Source organism: Artemia sp. Qi Xiang Cuo, chromosome 14 (assembly GCF_049724085.1).
Source record: "Artemia sp. Qi Xiang Cuo chromosome 14, ASM4972408v1, whole genome shotgun sequence".
Taxonomy (NCBI): domain Eukaryota; kingdom Metazoa; phylum Arthropoda; class Branchiopoda; order Anostraca; family Artemiidae; genus Artemia; species Artemia sp. Qi Xiang Cuo.
Window position 1 is genome coordinate 15,500,217 of NC_142807.1, and position 23,043 is coordinate 15,523,259.

The 23,043-nt window shown below is 35.9% G+C and overlaps 1 protein-coding gene across 2 annotated transcripts in view; it reads right to left on the minus strand.

The window, feature by feature from the left end:
• Window positions 1–532: 532 nt before the first annotated feature.
• The window catches only part of LOC148944194 (putative rRNA-processing protein EBP2 homolog), a 44,743-nt gene continuing 22,232 nt past the window's right edge, over window positions 533–23,043 (minus strand). For both annotated transcript variants that reach the window (XM_089099774.1, XM_089099775.1), the window contains exons 4-8: window positions 22,103–22,195; window positions 18,423–18,515; window positions 13,203–13,382; window positions 9,654–9,937; window positions 533–776 (exon numbers count right to left, since the gene is read on the minus strand). In XM_089099774.1, coding sequence (XP_088955900.1) covers window positions 569–776; window positions 9,654–9,937; window positions 13,203–13,382; window positions 18,423–18,515; window positions 22,103–22,195 — 858 coding nt within the window. In that variant the 3' untranslated portion in view covers window positions 533–568. The remainder of the gene's footprint in view (window positions 777–9,653; window positions 9,938–13,202; window positions 13,383–18,422; window positions 18,516–22,102; window positions 22,196–23,043) is intronic.

Below are 23,043 nucleotides of genomic sequence, written 5' to 3' on the forward strand. Positions count from 1 at the left end.
TGCCACCCCTATAGAAAGGACGCATAGAGGCTGCATGGAAAGCTGCAGTCTCAATAAATTAGAAGCAGCGGATTCAAATGTGAGCACTAAAAAATCAACGCATTACAAAGCTGCCATCTGTCAATCAGATAGGACCACGAATCAAAAAAAAAAAAAACTGTAACTAATAACTGGTTTTCGAACATTAGTTATTACCACCATTACCGTTTCTACCACTATTCTTGTACGTGACAAAAGGGCTTAAATCGCTTCTGGAAAAAAGTTATAATTATATTCATAAGCAGAAAAAGATTCTTGCACATGAGAAAAGGGCTTAAATCGCTGCTGGAAAAAATTCTAAGTATATTGATAAGCAGAAAAAAAAGATTGAATCCTTTGATTTAAACGTGCCGAATTTAAGGGAATGGGCAAAAAAAAAAAAAAATCCATCCTGTTACCTATACATTTTTGAATAACGAAATATGAATTGATCGAAAATGAATTTAACTATGATCTTTTCTTATTTTCTATTATCAAACAAAGAAATACGATCTAAGATAGAAATTTTATTTCTCAACAAAATTAAAAATTATTTCTTCCTTCCTTTTTTGCTTCCTTGTTTTCCTTTTCCTCCAAATCGTTTACCTCCAGTCTTTCCTCCGAATTTTTTACCGCCAGTATTTCCTCCAAATTTGTTTGCACCAGCATTTACTCCTTTGAACTCACTACCGTTCCTTTTTTTGCCCCTCTTTTTCCCTCCAAAACCATACTTAGCATCTTTTCCAATGGCCTTATGCCTGAAAATAAACGAATCAACACATTATGACCTTGATGACAATGACATAATCTCCTCAAAGAATTTTTAACAACAGAAGGGGGGACATTATGAAATCTTTTTTCCAATAAAATTACAAAGTTTTGGCTAGATAAACTGTTTTACCCTAAAAGGTTCACAGAGATAGGGGAAAACCATTAAATTCAATCGTAAATCATAGTACACCATCAAAACATTGAACGGAAATTAAAATGTTTAGTCTAAAAACATATTACTTTGTAACATCAGACCTGCACCACTACCATTATTAAAAGAGAAATTAGGTTGTCTAAACATTGAGCTAAATATCCTTATGCCGGGGTATTAAACAACTACTAAAAGATTATTCTAGGGTGCTTGAAATAAACACGGTTGTTACCCTACATTGTGAAGCTACACATTTTTGTTGTCTAAGAATATTCATGATTTTTAACTAAGTAATAAAATTGAAAATATCATCGTCCTCGGGAAGAGTGAGGTTCCGAAACAGAAATTTAGTTCCAAAAAAAGAGATGTAGAGCGCTTGGGCTCTTTATATTATTTTGATTAAAATATTTTATTTGTAGCCAAGCAGAGCCGTTGAGAGGGGGAGGGGCAATTGCCCTGGGGTCCTTTGCTGGGGGGGGGGCAGATAGAGGGTTGCCCACTTAGATGAAAATTTAAGCTAGTCTTTTTAGAAATACCCTACATGTCAATTTTGGACATGGGAAGAGGGCCTTGTCTCAAGGGCTCTTTTAGAATAAAAAAAACAAGTTTTTTTCAACTGAAAGTAAGGAGCAACATTAAAACTTAAAACGAACGGATCTTATTACGTATATGAAGGGGGGTGCCCCCTCCTCAACACCTCGCATTTTACGCTAAGGTTTTTTGGTACTCTTAAAAAAGCGTTTTATTGTTCTTATTAAACGGCCTCTTATTAAAATATCATCCTCTTCGGGAAGAGAGAGGTTCCGAAACAGAAATTTAGTTCCAAAAAAAGAGATGTAGAGCACCTGGGCTCTTTATTTTATTTTGCTTCTAAAATAAAATATTTAAAATAGCAAATAAATAAAATTTGGATGCAAATAAAATAAAATATTTTATTTGCATCCAAGCAGAGCCGTTCCAAGGGGGGGGGGCAACCAGCCCGGGTTCCTTGGCTGGGGGGGGGGGGCAGCTAGAAGGTTGCCCACTTGAATGAAAATTTAAGCTAGTCTTGTTAGAAATACCCTACATGTCAATTTTGGACACGAGAAGAGGGCCTTGTCTCAAGGTCTCTTTTAGAATAAAAAAAAACAACAAGTTTTTTTCAACTGAAAGTAAGGAGCAACATTAAAACTTAAAACGGACAGACCTTATTACGTCTATGAAGGAGGTTGCCCCCTACTCAACATCTCGCTCTTCACGCTAAAGTTTGAATTTTGTCCCAATTCTTTAATAATGACTCCTGAAACACAAGGGTCGTTTAATTAGAACAATAGACGCATTTTTAAAAGTACTAAAATTTTAGCGTAAAAAGTGAGGTGTTGAGGAGGGGGAAACCCCCTTCATATACGTAATAATTTCTGTTTGTTTTAAGTTTAATGTTGCTCCTTACTTTCAGTTGAAAAAACTTGTTTTTTTTTTATTTAATTTCTGTTCGTTTTTTAAATAATGCCAGAAAATCTGACCCCACCTCCACCGAAAAACCCCCTCCCACGGAAATATCCTTTAGACAATTCAATCCCGGTGAAAATTTACTCTGGACAATAACTCTTAACCACTCCGCGAGTAAAATTGAAACGGAAAAGAGAAAGCAAGACACATAAAAAGAATTTTGTATAAGAATTCTGCCGATTTCCCCCAGTGTATAATTTCCCCTGACAAAGTCATTCCCTGGAAACTTCCCCCGTCAAAAAACCCCCAGCAGAAAGTTCGTCCCCACCCCCCCCCCCCCAAAAGTTTATGCATACTAAGCCAATAAAGACCTTTACCTTGGGGATATGGGGGAGGGAGGGGAATGTTATACCCTAAGGCATAGTTATTGGGCCTTTCAACTATGACGAACAAAATGGCTATCTCAAAATTTTGATCGGACCATTTTTGGAAAAAAGGGGCGGGGGAGGGGGCCTAGTTGCCCTCCAATTTTATGGTCCCTTACAAAGGGTACTAGAACTTTTAATTTACGTTCGAATGAGCCCTCTCCCGATATTCTAGGACCAGTGGGTCAATACGATCACTTCCGAAAAAAAAACACAAATAAACATGCATCCATGATCTTTCTTCTGCCAAAAAATACAAAATTCCACATTTTTGCAGATAGGAGCTTGAAACCTCTTTAGAAGGGTTCTCCAATACGCTGAATCTGATGGTGTGATTTTCATTAAGATCACTTGACTTTTAAGGGGTTTTCCCCCCTTTTTTTCGAAAATCAGGAAAATTTTCTCCTAACCTTGGATAAGTAAGACTAAACTTAATGAAATTTATATATTTGAAATCAGTATAAAAAGACGATTTTTTATATATATATATATATTGGTATCACAATTCCGTTTTTTAGAGTTTCGGTTGGTATTGAGCCAGGTCGCTCCTCACTTACAGTTTGCTGTTAGCACGAACTGTTTGAAAGAAAGTGAAAAGCACAATGCGAATGAATGCTACATTTTATATTTGAATATTATCAATGGAAGGAATTTCGTTCAATGCTGCTTCGAATGTCCAACATTACTACTAATTTAAGTTCTTTCCATTCACGGCTGGTTTGCGACTCTAGGCTGCACATTAGGGCTGGTTACTCAAAAGATTGCTGGTAGTAGAGGGAGTTTCTGCACCGTAAAGCTCTGTACAGACTAGTTTCAGATTTTTGTAATCATTCAATTTTATATCTTTCTTGTTTTTACCTACTTTTGAAAAAAATAAGACCTTCCTTCTATTCGAATTCGGTACTTTCCATATGTCAGTATATTCGTAATACGGTATTTCCGTATTCAGTATTTCTGTAAATTTTTGTTTTTTCTTCCGCCTTGGAACTGTAATAGGAGAACATTAAATAAACTTGTAAAAAATTATACTGTCGGAAAGTTGCTCTGGCGAGCAGAAAGCTGTCAGATATTAACTTAAGTCAATTGCCACCTTTCAATGATTATCTGTGCTTTTCTTCAATTCTTTTTTTCCACTCTCTCTCTCTCTTGTACTCCACTTCTTACATTATTGCGTTAGTAGATTATAAATAAATTATTATTACTATCAAACTTTTTTGAACTAATTGCAACAATTCAACAGGCGTTATCTAGCATGACACACATTTTTGGAGAGCAAAAAACTTTTAAATGCGTTCTAGGTTTTTCAGCAGTTATAAACCAGTTGCTTAGGAAAGGGAGGTTTTTCGACGCCTCCAAGATACAGCACAAGCAAATTGTTAGTGTAAAAGGGCTCTTTATTTTATTTTACTTAAAAATATTTTATTTGCATCCAAGAGGAGCCGTTCAGAGGGGGGGGGGCAGTTAAAGGATTGTCCGTATGAATCAAAATAATTCGGCTTTTTTCTGTTTAGATTTAAGTCGGGAGGGGGACGCTGCAACCAATTTTGATTCGGAAACCACCAAGCCTAGGAAGGGCTCTACAGGAGATAAGAGATATTTATTTAAAAAAAATCGCTATCACAAGCCCACAAAGGGCCGAATTCGGACTTTGGAGTCGACAACAGATGGTTACACTAAAAATGCAAAGAACAACAACGAAATAGAGAAAACCATAATGAGCATCATTTAAAAGTCAATAACTAAAACTGTAAAAAATCAATTAAAAAATTAAAAAAAACAAAAATTGGTCAAACTAAACTTAGAGCGAGACATAAATGCATTAAAAACTGGTCAAACTAAACTTAGAATGAGACATAAATGCATTTAAATTAAAAGGGATACTAAGAGAGTGTCAGCAATTAAATTACAGTAAATCAATAAAAGAGTTAAAAACTGGTCAAGAACGGGGGGGGGGGCAAGCAAAAGAGCGTAAGAACCTGGGCAGTACCATCAGCTAATAAACAAAAAAGAGGGAAAAAAGAAACTATTGAGACATTTTATTAATTTTCTCTGTCATGAAGGGGATAAAAGTTCTTTCGTATCTGGAAGTACCGCAGCGACTGGGGGACAAAGCAGGGATGGGCTCAGAAACAGCTCGAGGCGGCCGTATTCTGGATGGGGAGTGACGTTTGGGGAAAATACTTGCCGTCCGAGGGTTTGTTATGGCATTTTTTGCAAAACGGAGGCACAACGAAACCCTCCTTTGCTCCAGGGTTTTCAGACTAGCTTTTTTTTGGAGCAGAGAGTAAGGCACCTTGCCTTCTTTGAAAATTATTCGCAAGGCCCTTTTTTGAATTGATTCGATTTTTTCCGATTCTTCGCGAGAGATACCAGGGTGCTAAACTGGACAAGCATATTCTAGATGCGGGCGGACAAAAGACGTGTAAATTCTTAAGGAGTGGGAAGGAGGGACGCTGAATTTATTTAGGAGCTTAAGGAGGGCGATAGACAAATTAGCTCTATGGATGATGTCATTAACGTGGATATCCCACTTTAAATTTGAAGAAATTGTGACGCCAAGTAGTTTAAATGAGGGCACAGAAATTTCAGGAGGGATAGGATTAAGAAAGCATGGCAAGAATTTGAGGAAACAAATCGACATTATCATGGACTTAGAGGCGTTTACTGTCATGTCTAAGGCCTCATCTCCAATTTCATTGAGGATACTCATAGGGTCGCTTATTAAATTTCTGAATTAAGTTTCAACAACCTTTAGGTCATCAACAAATTTCCATCGGTCAGGAAATTCCTTTGCAAGGCTGTTGATCATTACTGAAAGAAGAATAAGATCTAAGAGATTACCTTAGTGAAAGCCATTATGGACAGAGAGAGGATTTTAATAACAGTTTTAGTATTTGATAACATGCGATATATTTTTAAAGAAGAAGGTATCCATTTTCACCGGTCAGGGATCAAAAGTAAACTTTCTGACAAGTTTCTTAATTAAAATATTGTGGTTAACTAGGTCAAATGCTTTCTGAAGGTCAATAGAAATTAAATATAGCCAGGAATTTGGCTTTTCAAGGATTTTCCCGATGTGATCAATCAGAGAAACGAGGTAATAGAAAGTAGAGGGGGATTTTAGGTTCCCAATTTGTATCAAGACAGTATGAGGTAGAATTTTTTCCTTCAGCCAATCTGGAAGTAATCCTTCATTAAATTTCGAGAAAATAGGAGGAAGAGTAATAGGACGGACGCCTTCAAAACCAGGCTTTCCGTTTTTGTTTTTCAAAGGGGGTTATGAAACCCTGTTTCCAAGTTTTAGGAATTTGCCCAGACTCGGTAATTTTGTTAAACAGGAAAGACAAGGGCTTAGACAAGAAATTACCGAAGGCACTAATAAGAGGAAAGGGGATATCCAAAGGACAAATACTTGTCTTTCTTAGTTTTTGAATTCTTCTTTCTATCTCAGACGGAGAAACAGTGGGTAAAGAAGGGGAAAGGGCTCCTGATGGTAATTGGTCGGACAGTGGTGGAAGACTCTGGACAATGGAAGCGAGGATTTTATTTAGATTATTGGCAGTAACATCAGGAGATTCGGGTAGATTGAAGTTGAGCTGTTCAAGCCTCCTGCCACACAGCTTTTTAACCTCGGAATACCAATTTTTTGGTTTGTTAGTGAAAAATACTTCGACCTTATTTTTATAGTACGATCGTGCCAATTTACTAATTTCTCTTTTAATTGATTTTCTTAGTTTATTGGCTTCATCTGGTTTACCATTTTTGAAAAGCTTCAATTTGGTTCTAATCAGTGTTTTTATAGTTTGGTTAATAAAGGGTTTGTCACTGGAGCAATTTTAAACTATAAACATTGGACCAATCTTCAGTATTCCGCCACATACCAAAAGAAAGAAGACCAGAATTTTGAAGAGGGCGATAACTGCCATAAGTTATTGAGAAAGAATGATTAAAATTTGAGGAGGGGATAAAAGAATCGAAAGATGATAGCTCCCACCTAATTGTGGCAAAGCTGAGTGGGGGCTGTACAAATTATGCATATTAGTTAAAATATCAACAAGAGAGCTATTTCCTCGATTCGTTGGTATTTTAACGATTTGTTTTACTTAAATTGAGGAGCAAAATGAATACATTTTAAGGTCGGTTGCATCGCCAACTAAGAAAAGACCAGCATTGGGGTATTTAGAAATAACAAAATCAGCACTTGTCTGCAATTGCTGGATGAATTTACGTTTTGACTCGATATTTTGATTTGGGGAGTAATAGAAAACGGCTATTGCAATAATATTAAATGGACGAGGGAGAACTTTTGGTCTAATACTTAGCCAGAGGATTTCATCGTACTCGGATAAACTAGGGACTCGAATAACCATTGGGTAAAGGATACTCTTAGTAAACAGCAAAACCCCGCTACATTTTTTTCCGAGTGGGTGGTCTAAAGGACGGAGTTTAAAAAACTTTGAATGATTTTTCAGGTTCAGAAACACTGGGTTATGGGACTGTCCTTCCGTCTTATACATAAATCAATTAGATTTGATTCTGAAAGCCCCTTGAGTTCAGTAAGCTTTTCAAAACTAAGACTTTCGGCATTAGTAACTAAAAGTTTGGGAAAAACAAACCGATTGGGGAATTTCGACAGGGATACTTGGTGTGTTTGAGAATTTCCTGGGTGGGGATTCAATTTAATATTATGATGCTGCGGAGAAGTAGGGTAAGAGAAGGATTTACCTTGGGATTTGGAGGTGGAGGGGAGGGCGAGGATACAGCCGAAGCATGATGAGGAAGGTGCGACGTGTTTTCAGTTGTCGGGAAGTGCGAACAATTAGGATTTAATACAAGACAATTATTAAATGCAAAAGGTCTCAGACCTGAGTCACCCTGGTAGGGTGGGCACGAGGGATTAAACGCATGGGTCGGAGGCGGGAAAATATGGGAGGGAAATAAGTCGGTGGTATTTTCAGGGGGTTCAACTTGGGAGGGGTTAACTGGAGGGTTAAGAGGGAAGTGATTTTGCTGGGAATATGGAGTTTTTTTCTGGGTGGTAAAGGCGGAAGTTTTTGAGTGAGCAGGGTGGATTTGGGATAAAAAAAGGAAGAGTATGCGCTGGTGAGCTAATTTTATTAATTGAATGAAGGAGGCTCCGCTTTTGGGTTGATTGAAAACTTGTAACCATTTTACTATTAATAATTTTACTGCGCCTGGCTATAGCACGATAATCCCTGTTTTTCAAATGTAATAACATGCACTTAGTCTCGAAACAAAGGCCACTTTGAAATTTATGGCAGGGTTTGGAATGGGAAAGGGAGCAATAATTATCGTTACAGTGAGCAGTAGTTAAAAAAGACATACAAGGGTGAACAAAGGTACAATCACTCTTTTTTATACACTTGTTGGCCAAGTGAAAACGGCAGGCAATAGAATTCTTCCCTGATTTGGCTTCAGGAACCGATTTACTAATAATACTCAAGTTGTCACTGACCCCTGGAACTGGAATATTGGCTGAGTTCACACTTAAATTGTCACTGACCTCTGGAACTGGAATATTGGCTGAGTTCTCATTTAAGCTGTCACTGACCTCTGGAACTAGGTGACCGATTAAATTCACATTTGAGTTGACACTTGCTTCATTAATATTCATGTGTTGGGAGTTGTTGCTTGTGGATTGAATTGCAGTTGGTTTCAAATTGGCGTTTTTTTTTTTATTAGTATTCACAGACTTAAGTGTGTTCTTAATTATATTCCCCCTAAGATCAATGAAAGTAGAAATTTAGGTGGTAACGAACTCGATTTTTTTTAGCACTAAAAGGGAGGGGAGGGAAGGGTCACATAGGGGGCTGGAATCACAATTGCCACAAGGAAAATTTTCAGTCTGGCAGGAGGCATCATTAGAAGGCTCACAATTATATTCAGAATCCGTCTGGGTACTGTCATCTTTAGTTTCTAGCAGAAAATCAGTCTGGCAACTGGCAACACTGGTTAATACTGGTAGGGGAGTAGTCTGACACTCGCTTTGGGCTACAATGAAAGATTTACCACCCCTTTGGCAAGTCGGAGCAAGGGGGGACGACCTGATATCATCTAAAATTTCCTTCAAGAACAATTTATTTCTGAAAATCGTTGTCGTGGGGTATCACCACTTTCTGAAGAATTTAGTCCTGACATTTGTCGTCGTGGGGTATCATTAGCTTTCGAAGAATTAGGAGTGGTATATTCTTGGTTTTTGGTGATGTTTTGTTTCGAGGAACAATCCATACATAACCAGTTCTTATTCCACTGGAAACGTTCTATCCCCGCACATTGCTCATGAATGGAAGAATTGCATGTACTACATACCAGGCAATCGATTGTTGCCCTTAATCTGCACTCAGGACACAGTCTCTTAAAGTCCTTTGGTTGTCCTTTAATCACTTGGTTGATTAATATAAAGGGTCAAAAAAATTCAATTCATCTGATGGCTGGTGACAAAATCTGGAAGTCAGGTCACAGTTAGTCAACTTTGTCACTGAATTGGTTGTCCTTTAGTCATTTGGTTGGTTAATATAAAGGGTTAAAAACTTGAATTCACCTGATGGCTGGTGGCAAAATCCGGAAGTAAGGTTACAGTTAATCAACTATGTCACTGAATTAACTGAGTTTAATGCAGAAAGGCATAAACCAAATAGGTGTTAACAGGTTGAACTCTGGTTGAAGACTGAAGACAAAGGAGACAAAGGAGGCGGATTAACGAATCGATAGAGCATCCTAAGGTTAAGTAGGTGGGCAATATTTGTCACTGAAAAAAATGTGGCATACGGCATTTAAAATTACCGCAAACAAAATAAGGTCTAAGAAATTATTTTGTTAGAGCAAAATAATAGGGTTACCCTCGGAACTGATTCTTTTTGGCATTCCTCTTCTTCACTTCTTCTTTGGTTTTATCCAACATTTCACCACGCTTTGGCCTATCATCTTCGTCCAAAAAGTCCAGGTTCTTCAACTTTCCCTCTTTAAACTCTTTCAACTTATTCATCATCTCCCTCTTCTTTCTGCTTCTCTCCAATCCCACTTGAACTTGAACCTTCTTGCCATATTTTCGAAGATCTCTCAGTTTGGCAATTTTCTGGGACCTTTCTTGACCTAATTGCTTTTCAAGAGCATAACGTTTTACCTGGAATCAATGGAGAGAATAAGAAGTTAGATTTGCAAAATTTGTCAAAATTGACATGTTATTCTAAAACACTAGGTAATGCATCCATGACCATATACAGAGAGGAAAACTGAGCCCCTCCCATAAAAATTGGTACAATTTTACATTTTGATGAAATTTAATTTACTCAAGAAAACTTCAGGCCCAAATCTCATAATTTTTTCCCCAAGCTTCAGAATAAAAAGGCTAAAGTTTAAAGCTTCTATATTCTTTTTTCAACAGGTGATAATAATAAATCGGATATGCAATATTTGTTGAAATAAACATATTTGATATTCTAAAACATTAAGCAGTGCGTTCAGGATCATACACACGGAGAAAAACCGAGCCCCCTTCCCTCAAAAATAACGAATTTTAAATTTTTGTAAAATTCAATTTTCTTAAGAAAAACTGCAGGAAAAGATCTTGTTTTTTTTTACACGTTCCGGAATAAGACGATTAGATCTTAAGGTGTTCATTAAAAAAAAAACACATATAAGGAAGTGTTAGAAAAAATAAAAAAGAAATTGAATTTGCAATATTTGTCAAAACCGATCTATTAGATACATCTAAAACACTAGGTAGTGCAGTCAAAACCATACCGAGGGAAACCGGGCCCCTCCCCCCTAAAAAATATGAAGAACTTTATATCTTGATGAAATATAATTTCCTCAAGAAAAATTATCGGGCCCAAATCTTTCTATTTTTTCCATAAGCTTCAGAATAAAAAAATTTAGATTTAAAATTTCCGTATTTTTCAATTGGAGAAAATAAAAATTTAATATACAATATTTGTCGCAATGACATATTGGATATTCTAAAACACAAAGAAGTGCATTCTGCTAGAAAAAACGTTAAAAACCAGCCAAAGGAATAATCATTTGTGCAATTTGGCAGCTCCTTCGTTGCGCTTTAATTGGATATTCTAGAACACAAAGTGGTGCATTCTGTTAGAAAAACGTTAAAAACCAGCCAAAGGAATCATCATTTGTGCAATTTGGCAGCTCTTTCGTTGCGCATTAATTGGATATTCTAAAACACAAAGCAGTGTATTCTGCTAGAAAAACGTTAAAAAACAAGCCAAAGGAATCATCATTTGTGCAATTTGGCAGCTCCTTCGTTGCGCTTTAATTGGATATTCTAGCACACAAAGCAGTGCATTCTGCTAGAAAAACCTTAAAAACCAGCCAAAGGAATCATCATTTGTGCAATTTGGCAGCTCCTTCGTTGCGCTTTAATTGGATATTCAAAAACACAAAGCAGTGCATTCTTCTAGAAAAACCATAAAAACCAACCAGCCAAAGGAATCCTCATTTGTGCAATTTGGCAGCTCCCTGTTGCGCTACCTACTAAATTCGCCGAAGTTCAATACGTCAATACGTCTCAATGAGGAAAATATTTAATGGGCCCTTTGTCTTTGAGACTTTTAGCCAAAAAGACAGGAAGGCTGATACTCGGAAAAAGATTTTAAGATACAGCATAATCTTAACTATAAATGAGAAATTACGTTGGTTTATAGTTGTGAAATTGTCTCATAGGTTGTGTTTTGTTACTTTAAATGGTTATATGCCGAATTTGTGATATCCATCATTGGTGGATAGTTCTGAATACGTTGCTATTTCATTTTATTTATAATTTATATATGATCTATCTTATAGTTTATTTAAAATAACTTATATATTTTTGTTATAATTTTTTCTTTATATTTTTTTATATAATTTATCACATAGTTTACTATAAATTTTCTAGAATTTAACTTCTTTGTTTGACAAAACTAGTGTTAAAATAAAAGAAAATGCTTACTTATTTTTTCAACTGACACCTTTTCATTGATACAATTTTTCTGAAAAAGATTTACATTTTTCAGAAATCGATACAATTTTTCTGAAAAGAATGTCATATCAGCAATAATGTTCCATTTGCTACTATTAATTTATGTCTATCACTGTCGAAACATATAAAAGACCACACAGACAACTCAAACCACCAAAATATCAACCCAGGTAATTCAACAAATGAAAACCCACAGAGGTGATTCAAGTCAACTAAACACAGATGCAGCTTATCAACATTCAAAGAATCAACATAGGCAACTTAGTTTAGTTTTGTTCAATGCAGTGACACCTCAATATTATGCCTACCATCTTTTTTGGAAAAAAAAGGAAAAAGGAAAAAAGAACGGTATACTGTTGGAAATGGACAAGGACTCACAGGCTCTTATATTGATCTTATTTTTGCTCCCTGTAAATTTGACTGATTATACAAGTTAATTTTGCCAGCTCTTTGCCTAGCCTCCCTCCACTCGCACTGCCTTCAGTCCTTACAGATGGTCATAGCTTCATTCAGGTTGGTGTTGGGGGCTTCGGTCCCCTAAGGTGAACCTCAGTTCGCTCAAGCTGGTTTCAATATAGATGTCACAATGATGTGTTTCAATGATGTCACATTTTCAGTTAAAAAAAAAATAGTTTGTAAGCGCAGATATGCGTTCTCACTACTTCTGGATTCTTTGTAAAAAATTTCAGGGTTCTACCATAAATGTTTAAGCTACAAATCACTGAACAGACGCTCAAATTTACGTATATATGTATACGTATATTTACAGACAGACGCTGCAACAGAACAACAAAAAATTAAAACAAAAAAAAAGAAGAAAAAATGAAATCTAGCAAATACAAAAAACGTTAAAAAAAAGATGAACAAAAATGAATTTTAGTACAAAACGTACAAGTACTTGTGCTTATGCGGAAATGTGTCTATTTGAACCCAGAACAAGTAAATAGAACCACTGAATTTAAATAATACAAAAATAAAAATAAAAAAACGTCGCAATGGTGCAACAAAAAAGAATAAAATCTAGCAAAAAACATAAAACCACTCGTCTTTACATCAAAATACAGCTATCTGAATCAGGATAAAATAGTTGTGTAAACTTAAACGTAAACAATACAAAACGTTAACAAAAAGATGAAAAAAAATGAATTTTAGCACACAACGTATATGCCTGTGCTTATGCAAATATGCAGCTATTTGAACGTAAAACAAACAAATAGAACCACTGGATGTAAATAATACACACACAAAAAAAAATAAAAATAAAAAAACGTTGCAATGGTGCAACAAAAAAGAATGAAATTTAGCACAAAACATGAAACCGCCCGTACTTATACAAAAATGCAGTTATTTGAACCCAGGATTAGGACTAACTAAATGTAAACAACACGAAGACATTTAGTAAATTGAGACTCACTTTCAACATTTGGTCATCAGACTTTGCCATTTGTGCAAAATAATCTTCGGGTCGTTTTGTCGGTATGCCAAGCTTATGTAAACGTCGTAAAGCCACTACAACAGCCGTCTGGGCTTGTTTATAGAACAACATTTCTCGTTGTAGATCGTCTGTTTTCAAATCTACTCCCTTCTGTAAAAGCTAAAAATAAATAATTAAAACAATCGAAGATGAAAAATAACTTCAATAGCAGATCATAATTTTAACAATTTTATGAAAATCTTACCAACTTCAATAGCAGATCATAATGATCATAATTTTACCAATTTTATGAAAATTTTTATCAATTTTTGTTGGTATGCCAAGTTTATGTAAACGTCGTAAAGCCGCTACAACAGCCGTCTGGGCTTGTTTATAGAACAACGTTTCTCGTTGCAGATCGTCTGTTTTCAAATCTACTCCCTTCTGTGAAAACTAAAAATAAATAATTAAAATAATCGCAGATGAAAAATCATTTCAATAGCAGATCATAATGATCATAATTTTAGCAATTTTTTGAAAAGTTGTACCATAACTTTACCAATTTTAACATGATTTGACTATAGTTTTACTGAAACATCAAACTCAGAAACATCAAAATGTAAAAAAAATTGTTTTTACAACTAATTAATAGAAAGCAAATAAAATAAATGTAATTAAATAAATAATTCCTTAGACACAACATTTTTTTGCATTAAAAAATAGCTGAAATGAAATAGCTTTCAAGAGCTGAAAAGACTTTTACCGTTGCTAATATACCTCCATAAGAAAACAGAGAAAATATTAAAAGTAAAAACGAATGTAGATAGAAATTAAATATTTTATTGTCAAGGAAAATCTTTTGCAGCATGAGAACAAGAAGTAAATTAATAACGACACTACTACTACTACCAACTCACCGCAGCACCAAGCCGCCTGAAACCAACACAGCTTCACACGCTCTTCCTCCATTCCAACTGATTCAAAACCTCCCTCTTTACACCCTCCCAAGAAGTTCACATTTCCCTTAAGACACCCTCCCGCCCCATTTGGCGGCGACCTGATTTTCCCTTGGCCTACTCGGTTGCACGACAAGGACGATCTTGCGCAATCTGCTATTTTTCATCCGTAGAACGTGTGCTAGCCATCTCAACCTTTCTCTCATTATAGTGCTAGAGAGCGGGATTGACCCAAATTTTTTTGTACAGCTTACTGTTTGAGATACGGGTAGCCAGTCGGGTACCCAAATCATCCCTAGACGATTTCTCTGGGAAAAAACTCATTTTAAGCAAAAGAAAAAAAAAACGATAGGAAAAAATTTCAAAGAAAATTCCAGAAGCGAGTTTAATTATTCAGATTTCTTTTGTATTTACTTCAGATAACTATTGAAAATTTTCTTTGCGTTTTTTTTTTTTTTTGCTCGTTTTCATAAATTTTTATTAACGAAATAAATAGCTCTGTATTTCTTATAAAATAGCCAACCGTAAAAGTTTAACTTTTTTGGTTAAGTAACGGCTATAAATGACCCAAAAAACTCGTTCTTGATTGAGCCCTATGAATGAAATTAAAGAATAATACGGTTTGGCGCGGTTGTGCTGGTCTCAAGCGGTTTTGTTCTGAGATGAGCTGTTAGTAGTAATAGTAACAGCAGCAACGTCCATCTGTGCCCCCCCCCCCCTAGATATACTATAATACAGAGTCATTAACAAGCACATAAAACCACATGTTTTTGTTCATATCTTATTTTTAAATGAAACTGAAAACATTCTATGATTGCAAACATTCAAAAATTACGAAGTTCTAAAACAAAACATGTTTTTTAACACGTCCTATGACTATATATTACACAGCAAAAGCGGCACCAATTCATGAATCTGTTTTTTTTTTGGGGGGGGGGGGATATATTTTTAAAAATCTAGGGCGGAGGAGGGCAATTTTTTCAATGAAAATGCCAAAAAAGATGATTTTGAAATCCCAGGGGAATCTATCGTAGGGTACTAATCTTTCTCTGCTACCCCCTTCCCGGCACCGCTGCCCAGGGAATGAAGCCCTTTTAAATAGATAGGTATAAGGTATACGGGTGTATTCCTGTTTAATGAACAAGCTTGACTTGGTTACTCTTAAACAACACAAGTTTGGAATAATCTAAATTTTGTAAGTAATGCTCAAAACGAAAGACCTACCTATCTCACATTTTCATAATTTTGCAAAAGATCGAAAATAAATCAAAGTTCACATAATCTTCTTTAGAACCATGAAAAAAGACAATCTTCAACAGAATTTCAGTAAACCTAATTCGGGCTGCAAATACATTTCTGATGTTTTCTTTCACTTTGCATTTTGTTTGTAATTTCATAGGTATTCACTTTCCGGGAGGAGGGAAGGACTGGGGATGGGTAATTGGAGATACCTCTCCGGCCTCATCCATATATTAGATTCAGTCAGCCCTAAAAGTTCCGGTGAATTAGTGCACGAGCTTTCGACGATGTCGCAAAAAATCTCCTTCTCTTTTACCTTGCTTGTTAACACATAATTCTTGCTACTAGTTCGTAACACGTGTTACAAACGTCATTATAACATACGTCATAGTGACACCTGTTACAATGTTTACCTTTTTGTGTTCGTTTGGTATGTAAACGAGACAAAACGACTACGATTTCTTTAAATAAAGTAGCTTCAAACTTGTTTACAGAATATGAGATTGTGCTAGGTAGACTCTGAGCCGGAAAAATCCAAATAGACTCCAGTTACTTACCACATTATTCCCCTAAGAGTTACTTTGAAAAAAAAAATGAATAGTCCCTAATCTCTGAAAAGATGATTTCAAATTAGCCCTAGCTGATTGTCTCTACCAAACATGAAGTAACTAGACCTCTATAGCTGCAATCAGTGGATCAGGACCAGCAACTTTCCAACTTGTTTTTCAAAAAAGCAGCATATACACCATTTTATATTGGACTCAGAAAATATATTAAATACAAGTTCAGGAACATGTGAGCATATATTTTAATTGAGGCAGTCTGATAAACTAATTAAAATAGCGACTACGACAAAACTATAACACAGCTTTTTTTTAATAACAATTCAAATTCTGCCTTTTAAATTTCATCGATCTACAAAACTGACAATGCAATTGAACTTAGACGAGATTAGAACCCATTCAGAATCAGACGGGTGCCAGTTTGAATAAGTCCTATCAATTTCCTCAACACACTCAATACTTATAATGTTTTTTTTTTACCACAAAATATTACATTTGTCAAACACAATGATAAGAAAGTAACTTCTTGTTAAAGATAGGTCGCTTTTTTTAAAGATTAAATAAAAAAAAAATTTTTTACAAATGAAAGTAAAGACGACATTAAAAATTAAAACTAACAGAAATTATTCCAGTGTATGAAAGGAGCTGTCCCCTCATCAACGCCCCGCTCTTTACGCTAAAGTTTTTTATTACCTTAAAAAGTAGAGCTGTAACAAAGAGGCAATCTTTAGCGTAAAGAGCGGGGCGTTGATAAGGGGACATATTTTGGCATATTTATTTGGTCGACTATGCCCAACAAAATGGTTATCTTAAAATTTTGATTGGACCATTCTGAGAAAAAAGGGGCGTGGGAGGGGGCCTCTTTGCCCTCCAATTTTTTTGAAGCTAAAGACATATGGTACCAAAAAACTTAAGAAAATGTAGCTTTCCTTTGAAGGTGTAGTTGTTATTGGGAATCAACGGGTCTAGGCCCCCCCCTTCCCCGAAAATTCCCCCTGGATAATTTCAGGTGTTCATTAGAAGGGAAATTGAAAGTTCTACTTACTTTTTTAAGGGTAAGGCAATACTATACCGACGTCTATAGTAAAGAGCCATAAGGGTTCAATGTATTATTATTTACTTATTTTTTTCCGGAGGCACTACATATGGAAGGGATGGTTGTATAAACTTCAGAGGGGGTTGACTCAATTGCATATAACAAATTTTAGAGCCCTTTTGGTAGTCAAAAGTGATTGGAGGGAAACAAGCCACTATCCACACCGTTTTCTCTAAACGCGTCCGATCAAAAATTTGAGATAGCCATTTTGTTCAAAATAGTTCAAAGGTCAAAGGCCCCTATCCAGCCCCCCGGGGCAAGGGCTGTAAGCTATGCAAATTTCCAATTGTTAGGATATAAGGTTTTCATGGGAAGGGTGGTTGCATAAACTTTGAAGGGAGCTCATTCAATTGGCAATCAAAATTTCCAGTGCTTCTGGAGTTTAGATTTTTATTCTTCGAATTTCATGACGTCCGTGCTCAAAATAGAATGACAATTTATACAGCTAAATCTTAGAACTGCAAGCCACAATTTTCTGTTAGTTTGTGGAAAGAAAACTTTTATCTAGCAACAATTTGCAAGTAACACTTCTTGGGAACGTGCTAATTTGGTGGGAAATATAAAAACGAGGCCTTCAAAGGAGAAGGAAGGTTTATTACATATGAATAAAACTTACAAGTAATATTTTTATTCTTCAAACTTCTTTTGTTTTCGTTTTTAAAATCAAACAACAACTATCCTCCAATTACGTTTCGAACTTCTTAGGACTAACGATTATGAGCAACTAACGATTATACTAACGATTATGAGCAACAATTTCCTGTTAGATTAGAAAGCACAGATGCCAACAACAAATTTATATTAGAACCACCTTGGTGGTTATCCAAAAGCCATTCAGGCAAATAAGCAAGGTTTTGCAAAAAAAAAAAAAAACATCTGTTGTACATTTAGCCTAAAATTTCATTGAATTTCTTAAATTTGTTCCTGCATTCCAGGTCGTGGGCTTATGCGAGGCAGCAAGTGTATGATGTTGTATATGATTGTACTGTATAAATGTATTGTTGAATCATTCAATAAACCTATTCATCTATTAAAGTTCTTACAGTTAATTCTAAAACTTATATTCAACCCTTATTTTGATGACCCTCAAACAATGCTTTCACTATCTCTGCATATTTCGGCGTATCCTAGAACTTCTTTAAAAAAAAACAGGATTCTCTCAAATCTCCCCAGAAATTGAAGTTCAATGACACACAAATTTAAATGCAGAATACAGACTATTAGTTTCGTTAAAGTTAATTTTCGGCAAGATTTTAGACAACCCAATCTTCTTTGGGGAATTTCGGACACTGCTCTCAACATTGATCAATTAACCAATCAGGACCAAAACGACCACGGTTGCTTATTAAATGTTTTCAAACCTAACCTCAGTTTCTTCAATAGGAGCGGCAGTGATATCTAACCGTTCAATCCAGTCATCACGAAATAGAATTTTTTCTAGCTTTGACTTCATTTGAGCCTGAAAACAAGAAGAAAAGATATAAATAGTCTGTCTTAGATTATAGATGGTTCAGAAACTTCAGACGTGAAGTCTTCTGAAGTTCGCAGTAGTTTACAGTCTTAGTATAATTCGTTAACTCCTAATCAAATTTACGAAATACTATTTATAAAACTATTTCATTTGAGCTTAAAACCTTACCTTGACCTTAGATCCACCTATGCCTCCAGAGGCACCCAGGGCATCAAGAAGGAGCCGCCAATCTTCCCACCGGTTTGCTGCTGCCACTATATCTTCCCACTGAGGTTCGATTGATGTGTGCAGGTTACGGAGATCTGTCTGGTACGTTCTACGCAGGGTGTTTCTGGGTCTGCCCCTGTGGCATGGACCCGTTGGCTGCCAATGGAGCGCTGCATTTGGTAGTCGGAGATTGTCCATACGTAGTACATGGCCAAGGTATCTCCATCGGCGGACTCTTATAATATGTGTCACAAGAGGCTGGCCAGTCTTGTCACGGATGGATTGGTTTGTTATTCTCTGCTGCCAACGGATGTTGAGAATTCTTCCGAGACATATGTTTTCGAAAGCAAGTATTCTTAGCTCTTGTTCCTGGTTCAGGTGCCAGGTTTCGGCAGCGTAAAGCAGCACTGGCATAACATTGCTATTGAACAGTCGTAACTTTAGCCGTATAGAGAAGCTTTGGGACCTAAAAAGCTTAAAAACAAGAAGAAAAGATATAAATAGTCTCAGATTATAGATAGTTCAGAAAATTCAGACGTGAAGTCTTCTGAAGTCCCCAGTAGTTTACAGTCTCAGTATAACTTGTTAACTCCTAATCAAATTTACGAAATACTATTTATAAAACTATTGCATTTGAGCCTGAATAAGCAATTAAGCTCTTTTGACGGGGGGGGGGGGGGGTTACTGGAATAAGAGATAGTATTTTGGAGACCCAAATCCCCCATACCATCCATTTAATCAAAATTGAAACTATATTTTTTCCCATTCACATCCAGAATACCAGATTATCATCTGGTATATATATATTTATATCATAAATATATAAAAACGTTCTCGTAAGTCTCCTATTTCTGTCAATACTTGTTTTTGGATTCACCCTTGTTATAGTTGTACGGTTAGGCTAATATCCAAACATGCCCTCTCCCTCTGCTGCATATCCGGGGGGAGGGAGAATAACTGCTAAAAATTACCAGAAAAAAAGGGAAAATTGGTTGATTGCTAAAATACTTTATTGAAACGGTACATTACTGCATTATTGTTGAGGTGCTTTGATCTCGTTTCTATCAAGAATTTCCGCTACTACTATTGAGCCACAAAGGTACACGAGAAGTACTCTAGCCCCCCCCCCTCCAAAAAAAGATATCATGATTGTACTTTCCTCTTAACTTTATGAATTTTTTGTAGACTTCGTTGGTTTGTTTACTAATTTTATAAATTTATCCTGTCTTTCCTCTTTTCTTCATAGTCGAAATGTTTCCTTTTCTCTTCTTGTTGTTTTCCTTTTTTATTCTTGAAAAAAACTGCGAAGGATACCAAAAACCAACAAAGAGAAAAATCTCAATGAAAAAAAAAAACAAACGAGACTCCGGCCAGTGGAGAGAAAAGAAAAGTAAAATTAGAAACAAAGCGTATATTTTGCCATAATCTAAAACAAGGTGTCTCCTGCATGAAAGACATAAGAATAACAAGATAAAAAAAAAATCAAGTTAATGCTAAAAAAACAATAAAACCACCACCAAAACAAAAAATGTACAATTGGTGCAAACTGATCCGCTTAGGAAAAAGATGCTAATATGGAGTTACTTAAGTGAGAACACCAGAGCAACTTCTCTTTGTTGGTTTTTGTCTTGGCTGGCCAGTTCGGCTTAAGATCTTTCAAGGATACCAAAGAGTAGTACACATACTGATTACCAGAGGCATCACTAGCCAAAAAATGTTTTTCTTTGGGGGAGGGGAGGGGTGGATTTTATTCAATGACTGCTCATTTTTACCGACTAATTTGCGAGATTTTGCTACTAAAATTACCTCATTTTTCTTTAATGACTGAGACTGATCTTCTTCCATTCTTTTATGCCCCTGCTGGTTGCATTTCATTTATATTGAAACCTTAACTGCAACCCTTTGAAAAGCTCAATAAACCTGTTGATCTAGGAGACGTGACAAAACAATAATATAAATTCACCTTAATACTTCCATATAAAATATACATAGCATTTTCACAACTTCAACAAAATTATTACACAATAATAACACAAAACCGACTTTCAAGTACTTCAATATTAATACAATGCTTTCGATACTAACATAATACTATATCGATGCTATAATGTATCGATACAGTATGATGATACAGCACTGTATCGATACAGTAATAATTCAGTACTGATAGAATACTCTGGATTATACACAAAGCAAAAGAATAGGAAATTATCCACTTTGGGGTCTTGTTAGAAGGATCAGCAGAAAAGTCCTACGCTTGACACATATGGGGTGCCACTAAGTCAATTTTGCACCTGTTTAATATAGTGTTATCCCTAACTAGCTCAGATTTGTACTTTGACATTTGTAGATTAGTGAGTCATGGCTTGATATAATTTTAATGTAGATAATTTTGGAGTTATCACGAAAATAGAATATTCAGAAGTACTGAATCATCAAATACTTCCATTTTTAAGTTTCACTAAAAAAAAAATTAATGAGGAAATGCATAAGACACTGAAAAACTGTCCTAATATTTTCCATGGTGAGAAAGGGAGTGTCAGGATTAAAAACAGGATATAAAAGCATAAATGACAAGCCTTGCTCTGGATGCATTGTGAAGTAACAACCCTAGAAATATTGAAAATGATTGTGGAAAATCCATCAAACTGCTCTAGAAGACCGCATATTAAAAATTGTTTCAAATAGCAGAAGCTGTTATGGTATTAATGTTCGCTGCGTAATATTTTCCGCTACAGCAAGGTGGTGCAAGAAGGGAGCAACGTTTGCTAATATGCTTGCAAACGTTTGCCCCAATGCAACAAAAGATTACTCAGTGAGAATTTAGCGCCCTGCCATAAAAACCCCAACGATTTTTCAGACGTTTTATAACCGTGACCAGCTCAGTTCCAATCAAAACAACCAATACAAATACAATCTTGGAAACAAATAACAGACGAAACAGCACAAGGTGAATCCGATGGCATATATAACTACTTTGAGGGACTATTATAATGATGGTTTAATTGAATTAGAATATCAATATGAACAATGCTTTAGTCATTCTAGAAGTTATGTTGGGGAAGGAATAAACCTAATAAGAACTATTTTTATCTGGGTCTGGAACTTTTCTGTCACCCTCAAAAACTCAAAAATATTTTCATCTCCTGCAGTTTGGTAAATTTTGTCTTTGTGGGAAAAGTTTCCAACTGAGTGTCGAAAAATACGAGGCACATAGTGCAGACTTTGTTGCTGGGACTTCCAACGAAGGTTTGCAAATTTGGAGACCTCATGCATCGATGGATCTATTGTTTCATCAACTACTGACTTAGAAAGGCTTTCTAGCCTGCCGCGAGCGGGGGTCCCGGCTCGCAAAATTAGACACTTACCACAAAATTAGGATATTCATTTGGTTTCCTTTTGACTGGAACCTCTGCAATAAGACCAGGTTTCAGATCACCTCTAGCAAATGCTTCTTGAAGCTGAAAAAAAGAAAACAATTGATTAAACATTATTCAAAACAGCCCATTGGCTTAGCTAGCCCTGGGCTGAGGACTTGTTGGAGATTAGTATACCTGTACTAGAATAATTTTTAGTTTTTACAAAAATGTTGTAAAATGGAACTTACAAGAAAAAGCGCATAGACAAATAATAGTCTGGTAGGGTTGTATTGTAAATGACAAATAATGATTTGAATTTTCAGACAAATGGTTCAGGGGAAGGATTTACGCCCAAAAGACATCATCCCTGTCTAAGATGAATAAAATCCATTAATCCCATTGAAACTAAAAAAAAAAAAAAAAAAAAAAAATCCTGCATAAAAAAATGTATATCTGTGTTTAGACATTTCAAATGGAGATCTTCGGATTCCTAGGGCAAGATCTTGCAAACAAGAACTATTTTTAAATGAGTTACATCTTTTTCTTCTCAGAACTCCACGCATCTTTTCTTTTTTTTTTAGATGAGAGAGAGGGAGAGAGAGAGAGAGAGAGAGAGAGAGTGAGGGAGAGAGAGAGAGAGAGAGAGAGACAGAGAGAGAAAAAGAGAGAGAGAGACAGAGAGAGAGGGGAGGAGAAAGAGAGAGGGAGAGAGAGAAAGAGAGAGAGAGAGAGAGAGAGAGAGAGAGAGAGAGAGAGAGAGAGAGAGAGAGAGAGAGAGAGAGAGAGAGAGAGAGAGAGAGAGACTTGATTAATGAGGACTTGATATTTTGTCTATGTCTATATTTGACAGGAGTATTTACCAAATATATCCTTTCTGATTTAAAACTGCTTTTTTGGTTATTAATTGTACATTTTTGCATAAATAAATACTAAATTATTTTCTCTTCTAG